General features: G+C 42.7%; 1 protein-coding gene across 1 annotated transcript in view; it reads right to left on the minus strand.

Moving 5' to 3' along the window:
• The window catches only part of DDC (dopa decarboxylase), a 112,022-nt gene that overhangs the window by 36,999 nt on the left and 53,350 nt on the right, over window positions 1-21,673 (minus strand). Inside the window, 3 exon segments of the mRNA XM_054695867.1 lie at window positions 2,691-2,785; window positions 8,352-8,418; window positions 20,163-20,306. Coding sequence (XP_054551842.1) covers window positions 2,691-2,785; window positions 8,352-8,418; window positions 20,163-20,306 — 306 coding nt within the window.

A 21,673-nucleotide genomic window follows, 5' to 3' on the forward strand; every position in this document is an offset into this window, starting at 1 on the left:
GTGCCTTGAGAGCAGTGAGGGTTCTGAAGCCTAGGAAAAGCTTCTATTCTTGTCTATATCCTCCCCTAAGAGGGCTAAGGGATGTTCAAGGTGATTTCTTTTGTTCTCAGACAATGGTATGGAGATTTATTCTTCATTCTTCACACCAAACACTTCATGACTAACCACCAGATCTAGAGATTGGATGCTAGCACTCAATTTTCAGGACTTCTCCCTACCATACCTGTCTCCCCAATATTTATTGAAGCCTCCTGAAGCACCATTTACCTGGAGATTGATCTATTCAGAGCTCCAGAATAATTATTGAATGAAAAATTGAGTAAGTGAATGAATTCAATGGAGATATAAACCAGAAAGCTCTTTATACATTAGTAAAACTAGATTATTCTGTTCAAAGAAAGATGGAAATATTTGCATTCTATCCCGCTGATGCCCACTTTCCTGGTATTGTGGAATTATGAGAATTCAAACTGGTAATTAGAAAGCTGATTGGCAAGCGTGACATGATATCAGAGAGAGATTCTGGGAGACAGTTTCTCCAGGACATGGTGAAAAATTAATAATAGCACGTAATGTATGCACAGTGCATGCTGTGTGGGAGATATTATTTTTTTAAGGCTTTTAAATATTATTAACTTCTTCGATTCTTTCAACAGTCCCTCAAAGGAGGAACCATTACTAGATTTCATTTGTGAGGTGTAGAGAGGAAACTTAACCTCCCCAGTGGGATAGAACCAGTCCTAGGGTAAAATTGGGTTTCAAACAGGCAGTCAAATGCCATAGCCATGCTTTCACTCCCCACCTGCATATGAGAGGGGTCTCAGGAGACCTCTGCCTCTGAGCAGACAACCCAGAGTCACAGCTTCACTGACTTACTGTCTCCTTCTCACTGCCCAAGTCTGCCTCTCCAATCCTTTATTGCATTTACATCTGAATTTCTGGCAAATAGGAACTCCTGCCCCTTGAGCTGCTCCAACAAAACCATGCTGGAGTCCAAAATGGCCCATCAGAGCACATTCCTCAGGACATGGCTGTGTTAAGTCTATGCTAGACTTAACTTAGGCAGACAGAGCATTGGTCAATAGTTTTAATTGCTCTCTCTCAAAGAAGGAAGTGTTTTAGTTGGCATTGCAGGCCATATTTAACAAATTCTGGACATGACATAGGACATTAAAATGCATTGGTAGCTGCTCGTTTAATATCGATAGCAGTGAATATCAAGTTTGCTTACATGGTCAAAACATGATTATTATATTGAGCCCGGCTAGATAGAATTGCAAGTCAGAATTTTAAGTTAGGGCCTCCGCAGTGGCTCAGCGGTTGAGCACTGGGTTGCAAAGCTGCCCGCAGCCTCAGCAGCACCGGTTCCATCCCCGGCTGCCGGGCGAGGGTCCCACATAGCGCGCAGACCTCTCCTACCGCCCGCTGCTCCCCTCAGCAGTGTACTTCGGTCCTACGTGTTCTGCTCCCTGCCCTGGCTCTGGTGAATTCTCTCATCCTCCCGCGCTTCTGACTGTACCCAGTGATTGTATAAATAAATAAATAAATCTTTAAAAAAAGACAAGGAATTTTAAGTTACCCTTGATCTGAAATGCATTAAGATCTTATCTTATTCCTACATATGTTCCTACAGTTTCATATGCTAAAATATACCATATCCAGTTATGCCTAAGATTTGAATACATTAAAAATAGTTGTAGGCACACTATTTACAATAGGTAAGACTTGGAATCAATCCAAATGCCCAAAAATAGGCGACTGGATCACCAAGATGTGGTATCTATACACAATGGAATACTATTCAGCAATCAAAAAAGATAAACTAATGCCATTTGTAGCAACATGGATGGAGCTTGAAAGGATTATGATCAGTGAAATAAGTCAGAAAGAAAAAGAAAAATACTGGATGGTTTCACTTACAGTAGGAATATAGGGGATCAAGGGAAAAATAATAACCAAAAAAAACCTGCAACAAAATAAAACAAAAATAAACAGTCAACTATAAATCAGAGACATTCTGCAGGGGAAGAGGAGGGAAAGGGATCAAAATTAGGGCAGGAAGAGCACAAGGGACTATGGTGATGGTGCACAGGTGAGATGATGGTGGAAATTCTATGGGGACTACAGCTGAGAAAAGAAAGCAAACATTGTAAGAAAAAATAAATAAATAGATTTATAAAATAGATTAATTAAATTAAATAAAAAAATAGTTGCAAGTATCAAGAAGACAGGCTGTATGACCAGGGAAGGCTCTCAACATGTTATAAGAAATGCAAGTTCCAATCATCACTGGGACTGGTTTGAAAATAACTTCTGAAACAAACACAACAGTGAATTTAATGTCACATCTTTATAAGAAGTCACTGATAACATGACACTTTAAAAAAAAAAAGATTGTATAAAAGAGCAAAGAGCGGGCCTCCCTGGTGGCACAAGGAGCTAAGTACATCCCTGTGAAGCTATCTGCAGCCTCTGCAGCATGAGTTATCCACATGGTGCATCAGACCTCTCCTGCCTCACCTGCTGCTCCCCTCAGCAGTGTATTTCAGTCAATCTGCCTGTTCTGTTCCCCACTCTGTCTCTGGTGAATCCTCTCACCCCCTGCACCTCTTGCCTGTACCCCAGTTCTTGTATGCATAAATAAATAAATCTTTAAACAACAACAAAAAAAGAGCAAAGAACACACCCACCTCCACTCCATTTAGAAGATGCCGGAACTCAGGGCAGATGAAGGCACTGCCCGCATAGGCAGCATCGATGTGCAGCCACAGGTTCTCTTGGTTACCTAGAGTTCAGATGAAACTTGTGAGTTCTCAAACAGATGCCTTCATCATTTGGGGGTAACAGTTGGGCTCATCCAATTCCAGAGTCCTTGCACATAGTCCATCAATAGCATTTGTTGACCCGTGTTCTGGATTCCTAGTAGGGCTCCTTTCCTCTGAAGGCCACAAAACTGAGGACAGAGGTTGTGTGCTGTGTCCCCACAGTGTGTGGTACACACCAGACATTCAACATGTACATGGAAAGTGAGGGGAAATGGAAACAGTTGTGCCCTTGACTTTTAAGGCTCCTGCTTCTGCTCAGCCTGACTCCAATGGACCAACAAACTCAACCCACCAGGCTACCCCCATCTGCTTCTAGTTAACTTACCTGCACATGTGCTCCCCCACCTGGAATTTCCTCTTGATTCTCTTGACTCACTCATATGAAGTCTTTCCCATGAGAAACACTGGAGGAAGGTTGTGTAGACACTCCACAACACCTTGATCTGACTCACTCCAGCCCTGTGTGACCTAAATCCTTTATTTTATACTCTCAGAATTTCAGAGATTATCCTCAGCTCCTTTGTGGATACAGTGTTTTCTTTTTTTTTTTTTTAAGATTTATTTATTTATTTATACCAGAACCAGGGTACAGGCCAGATGTACAAGAGGGTGAGAAGATTCACCAGAGACAGAGTGGGAACAGAACAGGCAGACCAATGAAATACACTGCTGAGGGGAGCAGCAGGCATGACAGGAGAGGTCTACACCACCATGTGAGACCCTCACTGGCCAGCCAGAATCGAACCAGCGCTGCAGAGGCTGTGGACAGCTTCACAGCATGGGGCTCAACTGCCTGGGCCACCAGGGGAGGCCCCTGGATACAGTGTTTTCTTCCCAACCATGCTGTTAGAGACTTGCAGGAAGAGACCATGTCTTATTTGGGAGGTAAAATGGTCCCTTTTTTTTTTTTAAGGATTCATTTTATTTTTATACAAGAACTCGGGTATAGGCCAGAGGCATTGGAGGGTGAGAGAATTCACCAGAGACAGAGCAGGGAGCAGAACAGGCAGATGAACCAAAAACATTGCTAAGGGGAGCAGCGGGCAAGACAGGAGAGGTCTGCCGTGCCATGTGGGTATCTCCCTGGACAGCTGGAACTCGAACCCACGCTGCAGAGGCTACAGACAGCTTCACAGTTCTACACTCAACCCACCAAGCCACCCGGGAGGTCCAAAATGGTCCCTTCTTTAAATGTACTTTCTCAGTTTGGATATATTTGGTTCAATTCCTGCCACCCACAATCAGCAGTCATGTGGCCTTACCTACTGACTCCAAGCTCCTTCTCATGAGTAAATGGAGAAAAAAGTAGCACCAGCAACTTAAGGGGTAAAATGAGGGAACATATTGCGCCTGATACAAGTTAGCACAGAGTTAGTGAGGAATCTGTGTGATCATCTCCATCTCAACCCTGGGTAGTTAACTGATCATATACTACATAAGCATGGAGATTACAGGATTTCAGAGTCTTTCCTTCTAGATAAGGACACTGCTCTTGGAACCACTGAGTCAGGGAACACTTGTAGGAGTTAGTCACCACCTGCTCAGTACATCCACACCTGCTGAAAAATTCACGGTTTGTTTTTTTCATGGTCACACATGGAATGTGTATTACTCATACATGACACACACTACTCTTACACAATGAGTACTAATCATACATGATTCCTACATGACACCCATACATGATGTGTTGCCCATAGACAATACAAGTGTTACCCATATATAATGAATGTTAATCATACATGATTAATGTTGCACATTATACTTGTTACTCACACATGATGATGTTACTCACACATGATGCTTACTGTCCACACATGGTGTGTGCTACCAATATATGATGAGCAACTCTCAGCTCTGCTGACAAAATACCTAAGAGGCATTTTGAAACCTTGATTCAGTTTGATTTTCAGGATTGAAGGGATTAAAGCCCTCATTTGATCAAGATCCAATGTATTCCACAGACTGGCATTATGGCCACATAGTGTCCACTGTCCTGTGTGAGATCTGGCAACTAGAACCCAGTTTTATACCTGGTGAAGAGTGCCTGCTTCATCACCTCATGAGAACTGGTCTCACTGGTGTCTGCAGAACCCCGTATGATGGGGCAGCAAGCCAGGGAAAAGAGGCTTATCCTAGGAAAAAAATGGACAACCCCTGTTGCTTAGATATGCTGTGGTCAGATAGAAATTCTACATTGAGGGCCTCCCTGGTGGAGCAAGGGGTTAAGATGGAACCTTTGAAGCTATCCGCAGCCACTGCAGTATGAATTTGATCCCCTGCTAGGGAGCTATCCAAATGGCGCAGCAGACCTCTCCTGTCTCACCCGCTGCTCCCCTCTGTAGTGATTTCAGTAGATCTACCTGTTCTGCTCCCCACTCTGTCTCTGGTGAATCCTCTCACACCCCTCCCACACCTCTGGCCTGTACACAAGTTCTTGTATGCATACATAAATAAATCTTAAAAAAAAAAAAGAAGAAGCTCTACATTCACTTATAAAAAGACATAATATCACAAAACAAGTTTGAACTTTCAATACATTTGTTTGGGGTGCTTCCAGAATGCTAGTAAGGGAGCTTCATTTCCTATTAGGGTTTCTTTTTAGTTCGACAGACACCAGTGTCTGAGTTTGGTTCCAGATAACAGGCAGAGGGTTGGGTGAACAGATGGGCAGGCCAGAGCATGGAGTTGCATGCCACAGGATGAGATCCACCCTGCACTGCGGTCAGCCCCATCAAGGGAGAAGGGGTCACCTCCTGCTACCAGTGCCATTTCCTATGCAGGTCCCACGGGTGGTAGCAGCCAGGCCCCATGCCCTCTCATGTTGCAGCCCCTCACCCACACTGCCATCCTAGAAGCAACAGGGGTCCTGCCTGCGTGCTTCACCTTCCACACTCCCAGAACCCCCTTCCTCTACTTCCCACTTTCACACCCCCTTCCTGTCTCTTTCAACTATCTGCTTTCTGTGTCTCTTTGTCTTCTTAATAAAACCCACCAAGAAATTCCATTGCTCCATCCAAGGGACAGATGAATTAAGCAGCCTCTCAGATGAATTAAGCTAGAAGAAACTAACAAAAAAATGCCTTTCCTAAAGCATTTTTTGGAAAAAATCATCTTCTAATGTGCACTCTGTTTTGTTTTGTTTTTGTTTTTTTGTTTATACAAGCACTGGGTACAGTCAGAAGTGCGGGAGGGTGAGAGAATTCACCAGAGCCAGAGCGGGGAGCAGAGCAGGCAGAAGGACCGAAGTACACTGCTGAGGGGAGAAGCGGGCGGCAGGAGAGGTCTGCGCGCCATGCCGGACCCTCCTCCGGTGGCCAGGGAGCAGCCGGGGATCGAACCGGTGCTGCAGAGGCTGCGGGCAGCTTCACAACCCAGCGCTCAACCGCTGCGCCACCGGGGAGGCCCTAATGTGCACTCTTTGGTAAATAGCATCTCTGAATTATTTTAATGGCTTATTCTAGTACTATATTCTTATATTTTATAACAGTCAGCTAAGATCTCAGAACACACTTGTTTGGAGTTGAGGAATGCTAACTCTCGGTGACAGTCAAGTGAATGGAGTTAGAGAAGGGAGAGTGGTCACAGGCACTCACTTAACTGTGCAGGCATTGCTGGTTAGTAACAGCGTCAGCAGTAACCACTATAATTGTCAAAATTAAGTTCACATGTATAAACATTGGCAGCAAATGGAAGGTTTTTGGCATTCACACACGTCTGCTCCCTCAGCCAACCCCAAACAACTCCCATGTTTGGCACTAAAGACATCACAAATCTAGCTCTTCCCACAGCTCCCAGACCTGGGGCTGAGGGAGCTACAGGACAGCAGGATAGCCTGAGCTGGGTCCCTGGCTGCAAATGCCAAGTGCCACGCACTGGCTGTCACCGCCTTGGTCTGGTAGGCAGCCAGCCCTGGCACTCAGGGAACAGCAGGGCCTCGTGGTCCATGCCCTGCAGAAAACCTCAGCCTTTAAATCCAATAGCCGGGAATTACATCAGCCGGTTGCTGCCCAGGACAGCCAGTTCCCAGCCTGACATCTGAGTCAGAGAGGACACAAGATGCTGGCCCTCACCGACAGGGGATTGCAGCTAACGAGGTCAATGTGATGGCTGTCCTGAGCCGGCTAGTCTGTGCCTTCTCCTCAGCCCTGGGCCATACATGACTACCTTTAACCAGCTGTTCTTACAGATTCCTGCACAGGTCATAGATAGGGGAGCAAAACCTATGTGAACAGGCAATTTTGCACCTATAGCCACTCATCACAGCCTGTCACTGTCACCTCCTTCCTCCAGCACAAGCGAAATACTGTACCTTTTATCTTGCATTTTCTGTACCGTAATTCACCCTTTCAGGAATACAGGGAGGGAACTATCATCATTTCACAGTTAAAACTGCTGTTCTCGTCTCCCCTCTACAGATGGGAAATGGAGCTCAGATTGAAGGCACACAGTTTTATATGCTGAGCCCTGGCTGCACCATGGCTGTTCTGTGGCCCTAGCTGAGCCCAGGTACTACATCACCCCATCTCCCAAGAGCTCACATCAGGGAAGAGGGTCCAATCACCAGAGGATGGGCCACAGGTGGACTGCTGTTAGATGAGGTGATACACATGCTGGGAACAGGTAGATGGGAAATGAGCCAAGGCCAAGTGCTTGGCCTGACATTTAGCACAAGCTACAAATCCATGATCGAGGGTCTGACTGGCACCCTGTGCCATGCACCTTCAGGTGCTGAGCTCCACCCTCAGGGCAGTAGGTCCATGGGACTAGAGGCTCCCAAGGCAGGGGAAGGGGAGTTTCCAGAACCCATGGTTCTATGAGGAAAGGTCTCTGGCCATAGAGTCCCTCCAAGGCCTGTTGCACTCTCAGGACCATAATGAAAGGTGGATGCTTAGAAACAAAGCTGCTTCTTCTACTTCACCTTTTTCATTCTCCAGCGTCTCAGAAAAATTAAATGTCCTAAGTGAGAGCAGAAGGTGAGAAAACACAGCAGTGTTCTTTGGAGAAGTCTTTTTTTTTTTTTCAATATTGATTTGTTTCATCAGGTTAAGTAATTTACTATCTGCATTCAGTAATTCCAAAAAGGCTTAAAAAGAGATCCTAGAGACTTACTTCTGCATGACCCATGTGTGAGGGGCTGTGTCTAAAAGGTGAAATTGTTCTCCTCTATGGGCCAATATCCTTCAGTTTCGTGTTACTGGTTCATTGCTAGAAACGTATCTTTTTCTTATAATGTGTGCTGGTTAAAAGTAAGCTCAGCTCTCATCCAGTTAGCACAAATTCTGAGCTTGAGAAATTCAAGCAACTTAGGCTTATATTATTGCAAATAAAGAAGAGTTTGCCAAGCTATGATAATATTAAGTTCTTATGCTAACATTATACTTCATTAGGATATAGTTATGTTACAGATAAGTATATTCTATTAGATAATGCAAATATTATGGAGGAGAGCCCAAAGAGGAAGTTCTACCAAATACCCGACATATTGAGAATATTTTCCAGAAGAAAATTTAATTAGATACTTACAGATAGGACCCACTTCTAAGAGGTTGTCAAAAGAGCAGCAGGATGTGGTCCCCAATGTAGCCACCACCTGAAGAATGAAAAGCAGAGCTCTTTTCAGCCTCCATGTCTTAGTGGCCATCATTCCCTCCATACACACAACCACCCTCTAAGTCCAGCCCAGATCCTTGAACATGGAGCGCAATGAGTATATGCTAAAAGGAGATGCGAAGCTATAAATGTGCACTTAATCTTTGATGAAAGCATCATGAAGATTGAGAGAAACATATTCACTGACAGCAAATGAGACTGTGAGGCTAGACCAGGGCATGTGCATGATTCCCCCAAGAGCTGTGAGCATCACTGAAGCTGCACCATATAGCTGGCATTTCCTGTGTTTGTTTCCTTGTGTTCATAGTGACTGTAAGGATAGATTTCCTTCTGTGAGGCAGGAAATCTAATTTTCTGTCCTGGTTTGGTGTGTGAGGAAAGCAGAGCAAGCAGGCTGGCAAGGACCACATGACAGTGGGCTGGTGCTCTCAGGATGTGGTGAAATCTCCTTTTAGAACAGCCTTCAAGGGCAGTTCAGAGCCATGAAGAATTTGATCAAGAGTACCCTTCACTGACTTGACCTTTTCTCTGAATGAAAGTATGCCCAGCATTAACTTCATCCCTCAAAAGAAGATTTGTTCTAAAGAGATTCATGGGAAAACCCTACTGACATTGAACATAATTTCTGAAGGGGCATTTCAAGGCAGTGTTGTGCACTGCTGGTGACACCACTGAGAAATGTGGACCAAGTCCTGGACCTGCTCTTGCTCTCCCAGCCCTTTGTGATCCAAAGACATGGATCATTCCCACACACAGGGCTGTATCCCCTGTAAACAAACCAATGGAGCCCTTGAAACTGGTGTCCATATCTTATTTCTGTACATTGCCAGAAATGTACACCTTGCTGGACATGGAATAACTGCCAAAACACAAGCACTAAAATCAAACTCTCTTAAAATGATCAAAAATCATATTATGTTTACAAAAAGAAAGAGCCTGATAGATTTGCAATGCCATGTACTATCTGGATAATGAGGTTTCTCCTTAGATAGAAGTATGGAATATCATTCAATCTATGTAGTATTTATGAGCCCCCATTAGGATCCCAGAAATACCACATGCCCTGAGAATAGAGACGAAGAGTTCAGAAATGTAAAATCTAACAAGCTTGAGAACCAGATCAGAGGCTTTCTGGTTACGTTTCGCCTATACTGACTTAAAAACCAAGTACACCCCTCAAAGTGGTTTTTTGCAAGAAGGCATCATGCCTGCCCTGTGTGAGGCTCAGCTGGCATCCCAGCCCTCTGTGTGCACAGTTGCTGGGGCTGGAGAACAGATCTTTCCAGGGACCAGAGTTGTCCTGTGCCCAAGGGCAGAAGGTGATGGCTCCATCTATGTTTTTAAAAGAATAGTAAAAATTATGTAGTTAAAAAAATATATGGTGAGTCAATCATCTTAATATTACTTGCGTATTTATTTTCTCATGTTTAAGAGCTTCTTGGGAATGTGTAGTTCAGCAATTCCTTCCATTTCACCTCATTTTCCACTGATAAATTCTAATTGAATTAAGGGCAATAGCTTATTTTGTTTTTTGAAAATTTTTAATGGACTTTTTTTTAATGAAGTCAACATGGGTTTACAACACTGTATATGATTTAGAGGTATAGGATCACACTCATCAAGAGTGTATTATCATTCCACACGCACACCAGAGTCCTCCACCAGAGTCCATGGTGCCCCATCTCCACTCTGCTCTCTTTCATCCACTCCCCCTCTTGTATCCTCAGTTCTGCAGTCAGCTGTCTATGGTTTTTCATTGGTTAAGTTTTACCTGACCCTTTGATTTATTTATTTATATTCCACATTTAAATGACACCATCTGGCATTTGTCTTAATCCTCTTGATTTATTTTGTTGAGGTTAATCCCCTCTACTTCCATCCATGTTGTTGCAAATGGCAAGAATGTCTTTTTTTACAGCTCAGTAGAATTTCATTGTGTATATGTAACACATTTTCTTAACCTACTCATCTGTCTTTGTTTCCATAGATTGGCTATTTATTGTAAATAGTGTAGCAAGGAACATAAGTGTGCAGAGATCCCTTTGGATTTGTGTTTTTGCGTTTTTGCATTTTTCAGGTAGATACTCAGGATGGAATTGCTGGATTTTGGTTTATAGCCACCCTTATTTTGATATTTTAAATGTAATTATTGATGTTTTTGTTCTGAGCATGGAGTATTTCTGTAAAAACAAAAAAATCTTGCTTGGTCGTAGGAATGACTCAGTTGAGAGTAACAGAGCCTGTTCTCTGAGTACTCAACTCTTTGCAGATTTGGAACTTTGCAGAAATGTTCTATTCAGTAACCTTTGAGTTGGATACTTTTATGACCCTTACTTTATAGTTGATTGAAGTACAACTCTCAGAGTGGATTAAAGTCTCTCAGAAAGGCAAAAACAGACCAGAAGTAAGCCCAACCAGAGTAGATAACTGACTGTTGCACTAGTTAAAGTGCCCAGCACCCTGGGCCATGTCAGGGGCCCTTCCAACAATCCAAGCCCTTTGCTGCAGCTCAGTATGGAGACTGTGGGCACACAGTAGGGTCCAGCAAGAAAGCATCAAGCCAGCAAGGCAGCAGGGGGGCACAGTGTTCAGCAAGGCAGCAGGGCACAGTGATGACAAATCGGCTTGTCTTAATTCTCAGAAGCCACTTCAAAGTCAGCACCTGCTCTGCCCCAGGCTCTGATTACCTCGGCTCAGCTCAGTGACACTAACCTGATTTCAGCAGCTCTGCAGAGGCGTAATCACATTTGTGCATAGGGAGGGAGGGAGGAGATGTGCAAGCACCCCTATCTCAGAGAGCCCTTGTTGCTCCTGCTGTGCAGAGCCTCCTCCCCCACCTGCCTTGCCCATCAACAGACAACCATTTTGCTGGAATACATGTCCTCCAGGCACTACCTCTGCCTTTGGCCTGACCTTATCAAATTAGTTCTGGGGAAGGCAAATCATCACCAGGAAGAAAGAGAACCTTTATTTAAGGCCCAACAAGGTCATTCTGGGCCAGATATTCAGTCCTCCCAGTTCAAATCTATAAAACATGCCCTTTACTCTCAGCAGTTGTTCTTGAAATTTGAGGGGTCTGGAACCTATCTGTGAATATAAAGAAGGCTATTAGTCTGCATCTCAGAATTATTCATATCGATATTAAGCACTTGCAGAATGTTTCAACGGGAACAGCTTCATAGTAAATCGACACTAAAGTCACTGCACTTGCTGGCCTGGGCTAGTGTCTGTCTCCAGCTTCAAGTCTCTTGACTGCCCACATAAGGTATAAATCCAGCTGCATTTCCTAGAATATCCTGTGATGGTTCACATCTCTAACTTCACAGTACTCTTTATTCAACACCAAAAAATAATTTCTGCCTGCAGTTCTCTAGGGCATGGATATGCATTGTGTTATCTTTTAAGAGAAGCTTCATTGACCTTCTCACCAATAACTTAATTCTACCCTCCACCCTTTGTCCAGTGCATTTCTCATCAAATAGGGCAAAGACCCCACCCACCCAATCAAGAACCATTCCATGAGAGAAACCACCATGATGCTTCACAAATCCCCAGGGACAGGTACATGGGGTGATCTGATGGAAGTAAGCCCTGGGTGAATGCAGGAAGGCAAGCATGGGTGAGCTTGGAGATGTCTCTTTTCACCCAAATATAGAATTGGTCCTTCTCTGTTGCTTCTGTTAGCAAAATATCACAAATGCCTCAAGTATTTCCTGAAATTTTGGTATTCAAAGCAAAATCCTATAAGTTTATTCTTTGGTATGTCATCTTCCTGAAGAAAGATAAAACTTAAGTTTTATTCCTCTCAAAACAGTATAATCTTCTTTTCAATTCTTGTTTCTCTCCTCACTTGTTCCCTTCACTTGAGCATATAAATATAAATCACATTAGCTGCCAGAAGAAGATCAAAAGGAGCTCCAGAAGAGGACCGATACGAGTAAGACTCCAGTTACAGTAATAGTAGTCAAAGTAGAAATAGTCAAAGTAGAAATAGTCTACCTTCCTTGTTCATTAAAGAACATAGAATTGGATGCCTAGTGGCAAACTTAAGGAAATTTCCTTTCAAGATATTCATAAAATTGGTCAAACCTTTCATCATTTGAAAAAAAAATGTTGCTAGAAGCAAAAATGGTTCTATGGGAGTTCCTGGCAGGACCCAGATGCATTAGACAGACTTGGCAACACCTGTGACACACTCAGACTGCCTAGGGAATTTAGAAAGATGGAAAGGAAAGAGAGAAAATCATCAGAACCCTGCTCCCCATCCACAAAGCCGTCACAACATCTAGAAGTAAAGGAGGAAAAGTTTGAAGACAAGAAACCAGGAGAATCCTGAAACATCAAAGGGATCCAGTCAACAAAAGGTGGGCAAGCAGGCCTCCCCACAGATATACAGCTCCAGGAGAGGGCCTCTTTAATGCTGCACCTCCCTTCCCCCTCTTGGAGACCAGAAAACTTTTAACTGGTCATTTGTACTTATGTGGGAAGGATCAGCAGGAGCCTATCAGGGCTCATCACTACATTGGGGGCCTCTTGGTACCCCAAGCCCTTAGAGGAGGGAGGCTGCAGTAGCCCCAACACCCACCCAACTACCTCATGGGCCCAGAAGTTGTGTCCATGCTCCCACACCACAGCTGCAGCTATTTTGGGCCCATCCGAGCTTGTTGTCTTTCTCTTCCTATATATATCTACCCTCCCTGGGAAGACCACCCAACTCAGCCCCACGGTAGTCCCCTGTGTACCAGATTAAAACAGCAACATCTAATTTACTGGAAAATGTCAGAGCCCTGAGGGCAATTCTCCGCCCATCTGTTTGTGTGTTTGTTTATTTAGTGGTCAGTTTGCTGTCTGTTATATTTCCCTCTCTATTATTTCTGTTTTCTGATTCTTCTATCGTTCTTCTTTCTCCCTTTCAACATCACCATCACCATTTTCTCTTCTCCTTCTGCTACATCCCCACTTCCTCCCCCTCCCCTTTCCTCATCCCCATATCAGGCCCCTTCCTTCTTCTCTCACCTTTGTCCCTTCTACATTTCCCTATCATCCTCTTCTTTCTCCTCATTCCTTTTTTTCTCTTATTCTCTTTTGATCCTGGTATTCTTCTGAGATACCTAGAAGGACCTAGCAGTTCAACATAGAAATACATCCCACCCAGACTGCAGACACCTCCCACCGGACTTGACCTCAGCATGGGTCTGGAGGCACAATAATCCACAACAGACTATCAACTACCACAGGCAGAGACATTGGATCTCATCCTACAAACTGGGGGCTGGAAAAGCAGGGGCTCCTACTGCAAAGCACTGCTCAGAACAACACCTACAATAATAGAGGAGTGTCCAGACATCTGAGCCATGGCAGCTCAGAACCTAGGCAGACACATCCACTCCTGAGCAAGAGAAATCAGAAGTCATGCCCACCAGCACCAGCAGTACAGGGCACTACGAAGAGAGTAAAGCTGAAGGCAAACAATGGGAAAAAAGAACATTACAAATGATCAAGCAGGCCCTTCTGGGAACAATACACCACAGAAAAAAGTCAACCTCCAGAAACCAATAACATGGACATGGAAGAATATCTCCGCCTAATAGACAAAGCATTCAAAAAGGCCATCATGAAAACAATGAAAGAGTTAAGAGAAAACGCAGAGAGAGATAAGGATATAATCAATAAACTGAGGAAGAAAGTGAAGAAACTGGAGGATATCCAGAGATTAGGAGAGGAACACAATAATTCAGGGAAAAGCCATGAAAATAGAATGGAAGAAATGGAGGAATGGATCAGTACTCTTGAAGATACAGACATAAAAAGAACCAAAAAAGAAAAGGAAAGAGAAATACAAATAAAAAAGAATAAAGAAGCACTTCGAGAACTATCTGACACCATGTGGAAAGGAAATATAAGAGTCGTAGGAATCCCAGAAGGTGAGGAGAGAAAGGAACTGAGAAGCTATTCAAGGAGATAATTGAAGAGAACTGTCCAAGCATGAAGATGGAAATGAAAAGAGACATACAGGAAGGTAGAAGAACACCAAATAACCACAACAAAAGGAAAACTATGGCAAGACACATAATAGTAAAGTTCCCAAAGGTCCAAGACAAGGAAAAAAATAATGAAACTAATGAGGGCAAACAAACAGATAAACTATAAAGGAAAATCAACTAGGCTGATATCAGACTTCTCTGAAGACATACTACAGGCAAGAAGAGGATGGAGTGACATATTTAATAAATTCCAAGTCAACAAATTCCAACCAAGAATACTCTACCCCACAAAGCCCTCCTCTTTCTATGAAGGAAAAAGAAAAACCTTCTGAGATAAACAAAATCTCCAGAAATTCATTACTACTAAACCCCAACTCCAAAATATATTACAAGAAACCCTAAAGTCAAAACCAACAAAGGAATGAATAGGAAGAACAGAATAAGGTAAGGGGGCCTCCCCGGTGGCGCAGTGGTTGAGCGCTGGGTTGTGAAGCTGCCTGCAGCCTCTGCAGCGCCGGTTCGATCCCCGGCTGTTCCCCGGCCACCAGAGGAGGGTCCCACATGGTGCGCAGACCTCTCCTGCTGCCTGCTGCTCCCCTCAGCAGTGTACTTTGGTCCTTCTGCCTGCTCTGCTCCCCGCTCTGGCTCTGGTGAATTCTCTCACCTTCCTGCGCTTTTGACTGTACCCAGTGCTTGTATAAATAAATAAATAAATAAATCTTTAAAAAAAAAAAAAAAAAAGAACAGAATAAGGTAAGGAATAGATTGACAAAAAGGCAAACAAAATGGCTAATACCGATGCTAGTGTATCAATATTAACTCAATGTAAATGGACTAAACTCATCAATAAAAAGAAAGAGTAGCAGGCTGGATTAAAAAGCAGAACCCAACCTTCTGCTGTCTACAGGAAACACATTTAACTACAAAAAATAAACTTAGATTGAAAGTAAAAGGTAGGAAAACAATTCTACAAGCAAATGGACCAAAAAAGAAGGCAGGACAGCTATACTTATGTCAGATAAAATAGCCTTTAAACTAAAAAAAGTAAAAAGAAACAAAGATGGTCATTACATTATGATTGAGGGGACAATACATCAGGAAGACATAACATTCATCAACATATACTCACCAAATGAAGGCACACCAAAATATATCAGACAATTAGTATCATCTCTAAAAACAGACATTAGAAAAAATACGTATGTAGTAGGAGACTTCAACACACCACTCTCACCAACGGACAGATCAATGAGACAAAAAATAAGTACACTAGAGCGCTAAATAAGGACCTAGACCTCATGGGCTTAACAGACATCTACAGGACACTGCACCCAAAAAATCTGAGGACATATTTTTCTCGTGCACATGCATCATTCTCCAGGATGGATCATATACTAGGACACAAAACAAACATCAACAGATATACTAAGATCAAACTCATACCAACTATCTTCTTTGACCACAAAGGCATCAAGATTGAAACCCACACTACTGGAAGACCATTGGTTCGATGAGGATATCAAAGAAGAAATTAAAAAATATCTTGAGATGAATGATAATGAGGACAACTCTCCAGAATGTATGGGATACAGCAAAAACAGTTGTAAGAGGAAAACATATAGCAATACAAGCTCACATCAAGAAACAAGAAACTATTCAAGGGCCTTCCTGATGGCACAAGGGGTTAAGTCACAACCTATGAAACTATGCACAGTCACTGCAGCATGAGTTTGATCCCCAGCCAGGGACCTACCCACATGGTGCAGCAGACCTCTCTTGACTCACCTGCTACTTCCCTCAGCAGTGTATTTCAGTTAATCTGCCTATTCTGTTCCCCACGCTGTATCTGCTGAATCCTCTCACTCCCTGTACCTCTGGCCTGTATCCTAGTTCTTATATGCATAAATAAATCTTTAAAAAAAAAAAAGAGGGCCTCCCCTGGTGGCGCAGTGGTTGAGCGCTGGGCTGTGAAGCTGCTGGCAGCCTCAGCAACACTGGTTTGATCCCCAGCCGCTGGCGAGGTTTCCACATGGTGCGACAGACCTCTCCTGCCACACCCGCTGCTCCTCTCAGCAGTGTATTTCGTTGGTCTGCATGTTCTGTTCCCCACTCTGGCTCTGGTGAATTTTCTCACCCTCCCACGCTTTTGACTGGATCCAGTGCTTGTAGAAATAAAAATAAATAAATCTTTAAAAAAAAAAAAAGAACTGGCGAAAGAACAACAAAAAAACCAAAAGCTCAGTATACAAATCAAAGCAGAATTAAATGAAACATAAGTTAAAAAAAAAAAAACAATCCAAAAGATCAATGAAACCAAAAGTTGGTTCTTGAAAAAAATGAACAAAATAGACAAACCTCTAGCCAGGTTCATGAAGAAAAAACAGGAGAAAGTACAAATAAATAGGATCATAAATGAAAGAGGAGAAATTACAGCAGACACAGCAGAAATCAAAAGAAAAATCAGAGATTACTATGAACAGTTACAAGTAAACAAGTTCAACAATCTAGAAGAGATGAACTAATTCCTATAACAATATGATCATCCAAAGCTAGATAAAGAAGAAATAGAACATCTAAACAGACCAATTACAAGCATTGAAATTGAAACAGTAATCAAAACCCTCCTTCAAAACAAAAGCCCAGGACCAGATGGCTTCACAAATGAATTCTACCAAACATTCAGAAATGAACTAGTACCTGTCCTACACAAACTTTTTCAAAAACTTGAGGATGGAATACTTCCAAATATGTTTTATAAAACCAACATTACACTAATACCAAAACTGAACAAGGACATCACAAAAAATGAAAACTACAGGCCAATCTCTAATGAACACTGACACAAAAATAGACAACTGAATCAAGAAGATGTGGTATATATACACAGTGGAATACTATTCAGCAATCAAAAAAGATAATCTTATGCCATTCACAGCAACATGGATGGTGCTAGAAGGAATTATGCTCAGTGTATAAGTCGGAAGGAAAAAGAAAAATATCAGATGGTTTCATTTAAAGGAGGAATATAGCAGAACCAAATAAGACATCAAGGAAAAAAATAATAACAATACAAAACACAGCACAACAAAACAAAAACAAACAGTTATAAATCAGAGACATCCTGCAGGGGAAGAGGAGGGAGAATGTGCAGAGGGAGGGAGGGAGGGGCACAGGGAACTGTGGTAACTGTGCAAGGGTGTATTGGTGAAGGAAATTCTATGGAGACTGCACCTGAAGGGGGGGAAGAAAATGTTTAAAAATGAACAATAATGTAAAAAATATATAAAAATATATTTTAAAAATCCTCAATAAAATTCTAGCCAACAGAATCCAACAATGCATCAAAAAGATAATTCACCATGACAAAGTGGAATTTATCCCAGGGACACAAGGATGGTTCTACACCCAAAAACCAATTAATGTAATCCAACACATCAACATAAAGAAAAATAAAAATCATATCACCATATCAATAGATGCTGATATGATTAGCATTCGACAAAGTTCAACATTCATTTATGATGAAGGCCCTCAAAATTTCTGGAATAGAGGGAACATATCTTAGCATAATAAAGGCCATATACAACAAACTCATAGCCGATATCTTTCTCAATTGTGAAAAGCTGAAAGTTTGGTAGGTCAGGAGTCTTCCTGGGCTAAAAATAAGGTCAACACCTTGGAGGCTCAGATGAGAAGTTCTTTGCCTTTCTAGTTTCTAGAGGCTTCCCAACTTCCTGAAACATGACCCCTTTCTTCCTCCAATTAACCCAGTGATGATAAATATATAAATAAAAAATATACAGTTAATAAAATATTTCTGCATATAATCTCAGTATATTTGAAAGAATTCCCTAACTTGTAGAAATTGTGACTTCCTGTTTATCATATTCTGTCTAGGGAAAAATAAAATTTACCACCATCTTTTCATATTTGACAAAAGAGGAACTTCCTGGTGATGTAGGCGGTTGAGCACTACAACCTGTGATGCTGTCTGCAGCCTCTGAAGCACAGGTTCGATCCTGGCTGGCCGGCAAGGGTCCCACATGGTGAAGCAGACCTCTCCTTTCTTGCCCACTGCTCCCCTCAGCAGTGTATTTCTTCAGCCTGCCAGTTCTTTCCCCGCTCTGTCTCTGGTGAATCCTCTCTACCCTCCCACACAACTGGCCTATACCCCAGTTCTTGTATAAAAATAAATAAACATTTAAAAAATTAAAATAAAATAAAATAAAATTTGACAAGAGATATAGAAGAAGACACAAAGAAATGGAAAGACATCACTTGCTTATGGATTGGAAGAATTAACATTATCAAAATGGCCATCTTCCCAAAAGTAATCTACAGATTCGATGCTATTCCAATAAAAATTTCAATGTCATTTTTCAAAGAAATAGAACACATATTGATGAAATTCATATGGGAATGGAGGGAATGGAGGGAATGGAGGCATCACTCTCCCAGATTTCAAACTATACTACAAAGCCATAATAATCAAAACTGCATGGTATTGGAACAAGAACAGACACACAGACCATATTTATCATCATTGTGTAATCCCCATAAAATCCCCACCATCAATTCACCTGTGAAACTTCACCCCTTGTGCTCTTCTCTCCCCTGTTTTGATCCCTTGCCCCCCCACTTGCAAAATGTCTCATTTATGGTTGTCTTTTGATTTTGTTGTTTTTTCACTATTATTATTGCTATTTTTTCTTGATCCTGTATTTGGTTCCCCTATATTCCTCCTATAAGTGAAACCATTCAATATTTTTCTTTTTCCTTCTGGCATATTTCACCAAGCATGATCCCGTCTAGCTCCATCCATGTTGCTGCAAATGGCATGGGTTTATCTTTTTGATTGCTCAATAGTATTCCATTGTGTATATATACCATTATACACAATTCTTCTATAAAAAAGTAGAGGTTGCAACTAAAATAGGACCCCTAGAATTGATAAAGCCAAAATTATTCTGACAAGGGAGTCCCCAGACCCTGCAGTGTTCTCAATCCTCAACACATATGGGAGTCTTAAAATTTCTGGGAAGCATCCAATGCCTGGCTCTTTCCCGTGAGATTCTGGTAAAATTCACAGACCAGGGCTCAGGCATCAGTATTTTTTGCAAGCTCTCCAGGTAAGTCCAACATGCAGTTATGTGAACAGGGAACTGGGGTCATGAACATATTTCAATTGCCATCACACATGATGTATCTGTACCAAGCATCCATGGCCACATCAGAATGACAATTCCCAGGCTCTAGTTGCAACTATTTCTTCCACACTGGAAAATGCTTACCTGCACACAAGTGCTATTTGGCTATTTAGATATGTCGCTGCATGTGCACAGCACATCTCTCACAAAGGGCTCACCTTAGTATCCACTGAGGATTTTGTATTTTTAACTCTTTCATGTCTCTTTATGACAGAGCATATGGCACAGAATGCTGCCCAAGTAACACTGAACCATGTCACTTTTAATGGGAACCAGAAACAAGACATAAAGGTTTAGCAGAGTCTCCCAAGCAGAGTTATCTGCTTTTTCTTTCTGAGATTAACACCAGCAGAAAAAAAAATAAAGAAAGCCTTCCTCCAATATTCCTGAGAGAGAACCAGGCTGACACATCAGTACCACCTGGCCTTCAAACCACAGGATACCTGAAAGTGGTTGGGGTACCCAGACCCTAACCAGCCAGCAAAGCACAAATATTTCCCAGTGTCTCCTGCAGGGAAGGCTGTGGAACTTACAAAGAAAGGAATCAGGCCTGCTGCCTTATCTCTCTCCAGGGCCTCTTGCAAGGCAGATGCACGCAAGGCAAAGTTGCCATCTGAAGGAATGGCTTTTAGTTTCACTCCACCAATTAATCCAGCTCTTTCCACTGAGGAGTGTGCCTGGAAAGAACGAGCAAAGTTAGATTGGCATGGCTGTTCCACACAGTTGTTCGGAGAGATACTCCCATTGCTTCAAGCTCAGTAAATAGGCGCTCAGAAAATTCTGTCTGAAAGAAAGAAGCCAACAACATGGCACCATCATTGGGTAGCAGATCTGTCCTCTTTCAGGGAGTCAACTCCTTGAAGTGCCACCCTCTGTCCTTCAGTCTCGACCATCACCGTCTATTGCTTTATCTTAGCCTGGGGTCTGGCCCTTGTCCTAATGGTCTACTTTGAGGCCAGGAGGGCCCAGCAGGAACTGCAGGCATGGAGGCCTGTGGGCCTAGGCAGACTGCTTGCTCCAAACCTTTCCTATGACCCTGGCAGTGAACCCCTGTGGTTTCATGTGAACAATGAAAAAATAGCAAATGCCTACTTCGGAACAGAGTTGTGAAAATGATTAATAATGCCATAGCACCCAAGTATGGTGCCTGGCATAGAAGGCACTTAATAACTCACTATCTTCACTCTTTTCATTTGAGGTTCTAAAATCACCTGCGAAACTTATGACAACTCTAGAAAGTTGTTCTTTCCATGATCTGTGTGCGCTGTCTTCTAACTTCAGATGAGAAGGGAAATGATAGGGTTAAAATGTTTGGTTATTTATGTAACTAACACTCTGGCCTATATTTCATGGGTTAATGTGGTCTAAAATGTAGATCTGACTCAGCATGGAACAGCTGGAGGTGAGGAGTCTAAAGGAGAATGACTAGGTATGATTGGATAGGAGTCCCGGGGAGCAGTGACAATAGAGCACCACGAAAACCACCAGTTTTAGGTGGTCCATGAGAGATGACCGCCTGCATGCACCCTGACCCCGAAGTAGAGACTATTGGTGTCCTTCCCTGGTCTTCTTGTTGCGTCCACCCCAAGATGCAGTGGATGCTGGCTGGTCACAGCACCTGGTTACTCCCTTCTCAGGAGAGCTGCTCTCTTCTTCCAGAGCTGTTCTGCCTCCCCCACAAGACACCTTTGCAGGTATAGGAAAGGCTAGCGCCAGTCTCAAGGTGGGCTTCATGCACCAGGTAGCCCCTCCTAGCTGCAGCTGTCTACTTTCCCAGAGACCACAGCTTTGATTTCTCTTCTCCTGTCCTGTTCTGCTCCACTAACTCTGGCAGGGGTCCTTCAAGAGCATCTCCTCAATAAGCAGTCAATATCTACCACTATGCATCCAGCTCTGCACCCCAGAATCTGACTATGGAGACACAGGGGAATTATACTCTAGAACCCATACCCATCACTAAATGTAATGAAGTCACCTAACTCCTGTGTACCTAGAAGGGTACTAGTGCACCATCCACGGTGCACTGAGAAAACAACACAAATCA

The sequence above is a fragment of the Talpa occidentalis genome, unplaced genomic scaffold (genome assembly GCF_014898055.3).
Source record: "Talpa occidentalis isolate TD23 unplaced genomic scaffold, MPIMG_talOcc4v2.1 talOcc4.10, whole genome shotgun sequence".
Taxonomy (NCBI): Eukaryota; Metazoa; Chordata; class Mammalia; order Eulipotyphla; family Talpidae; genus Talpa; species Talpa occidentalis.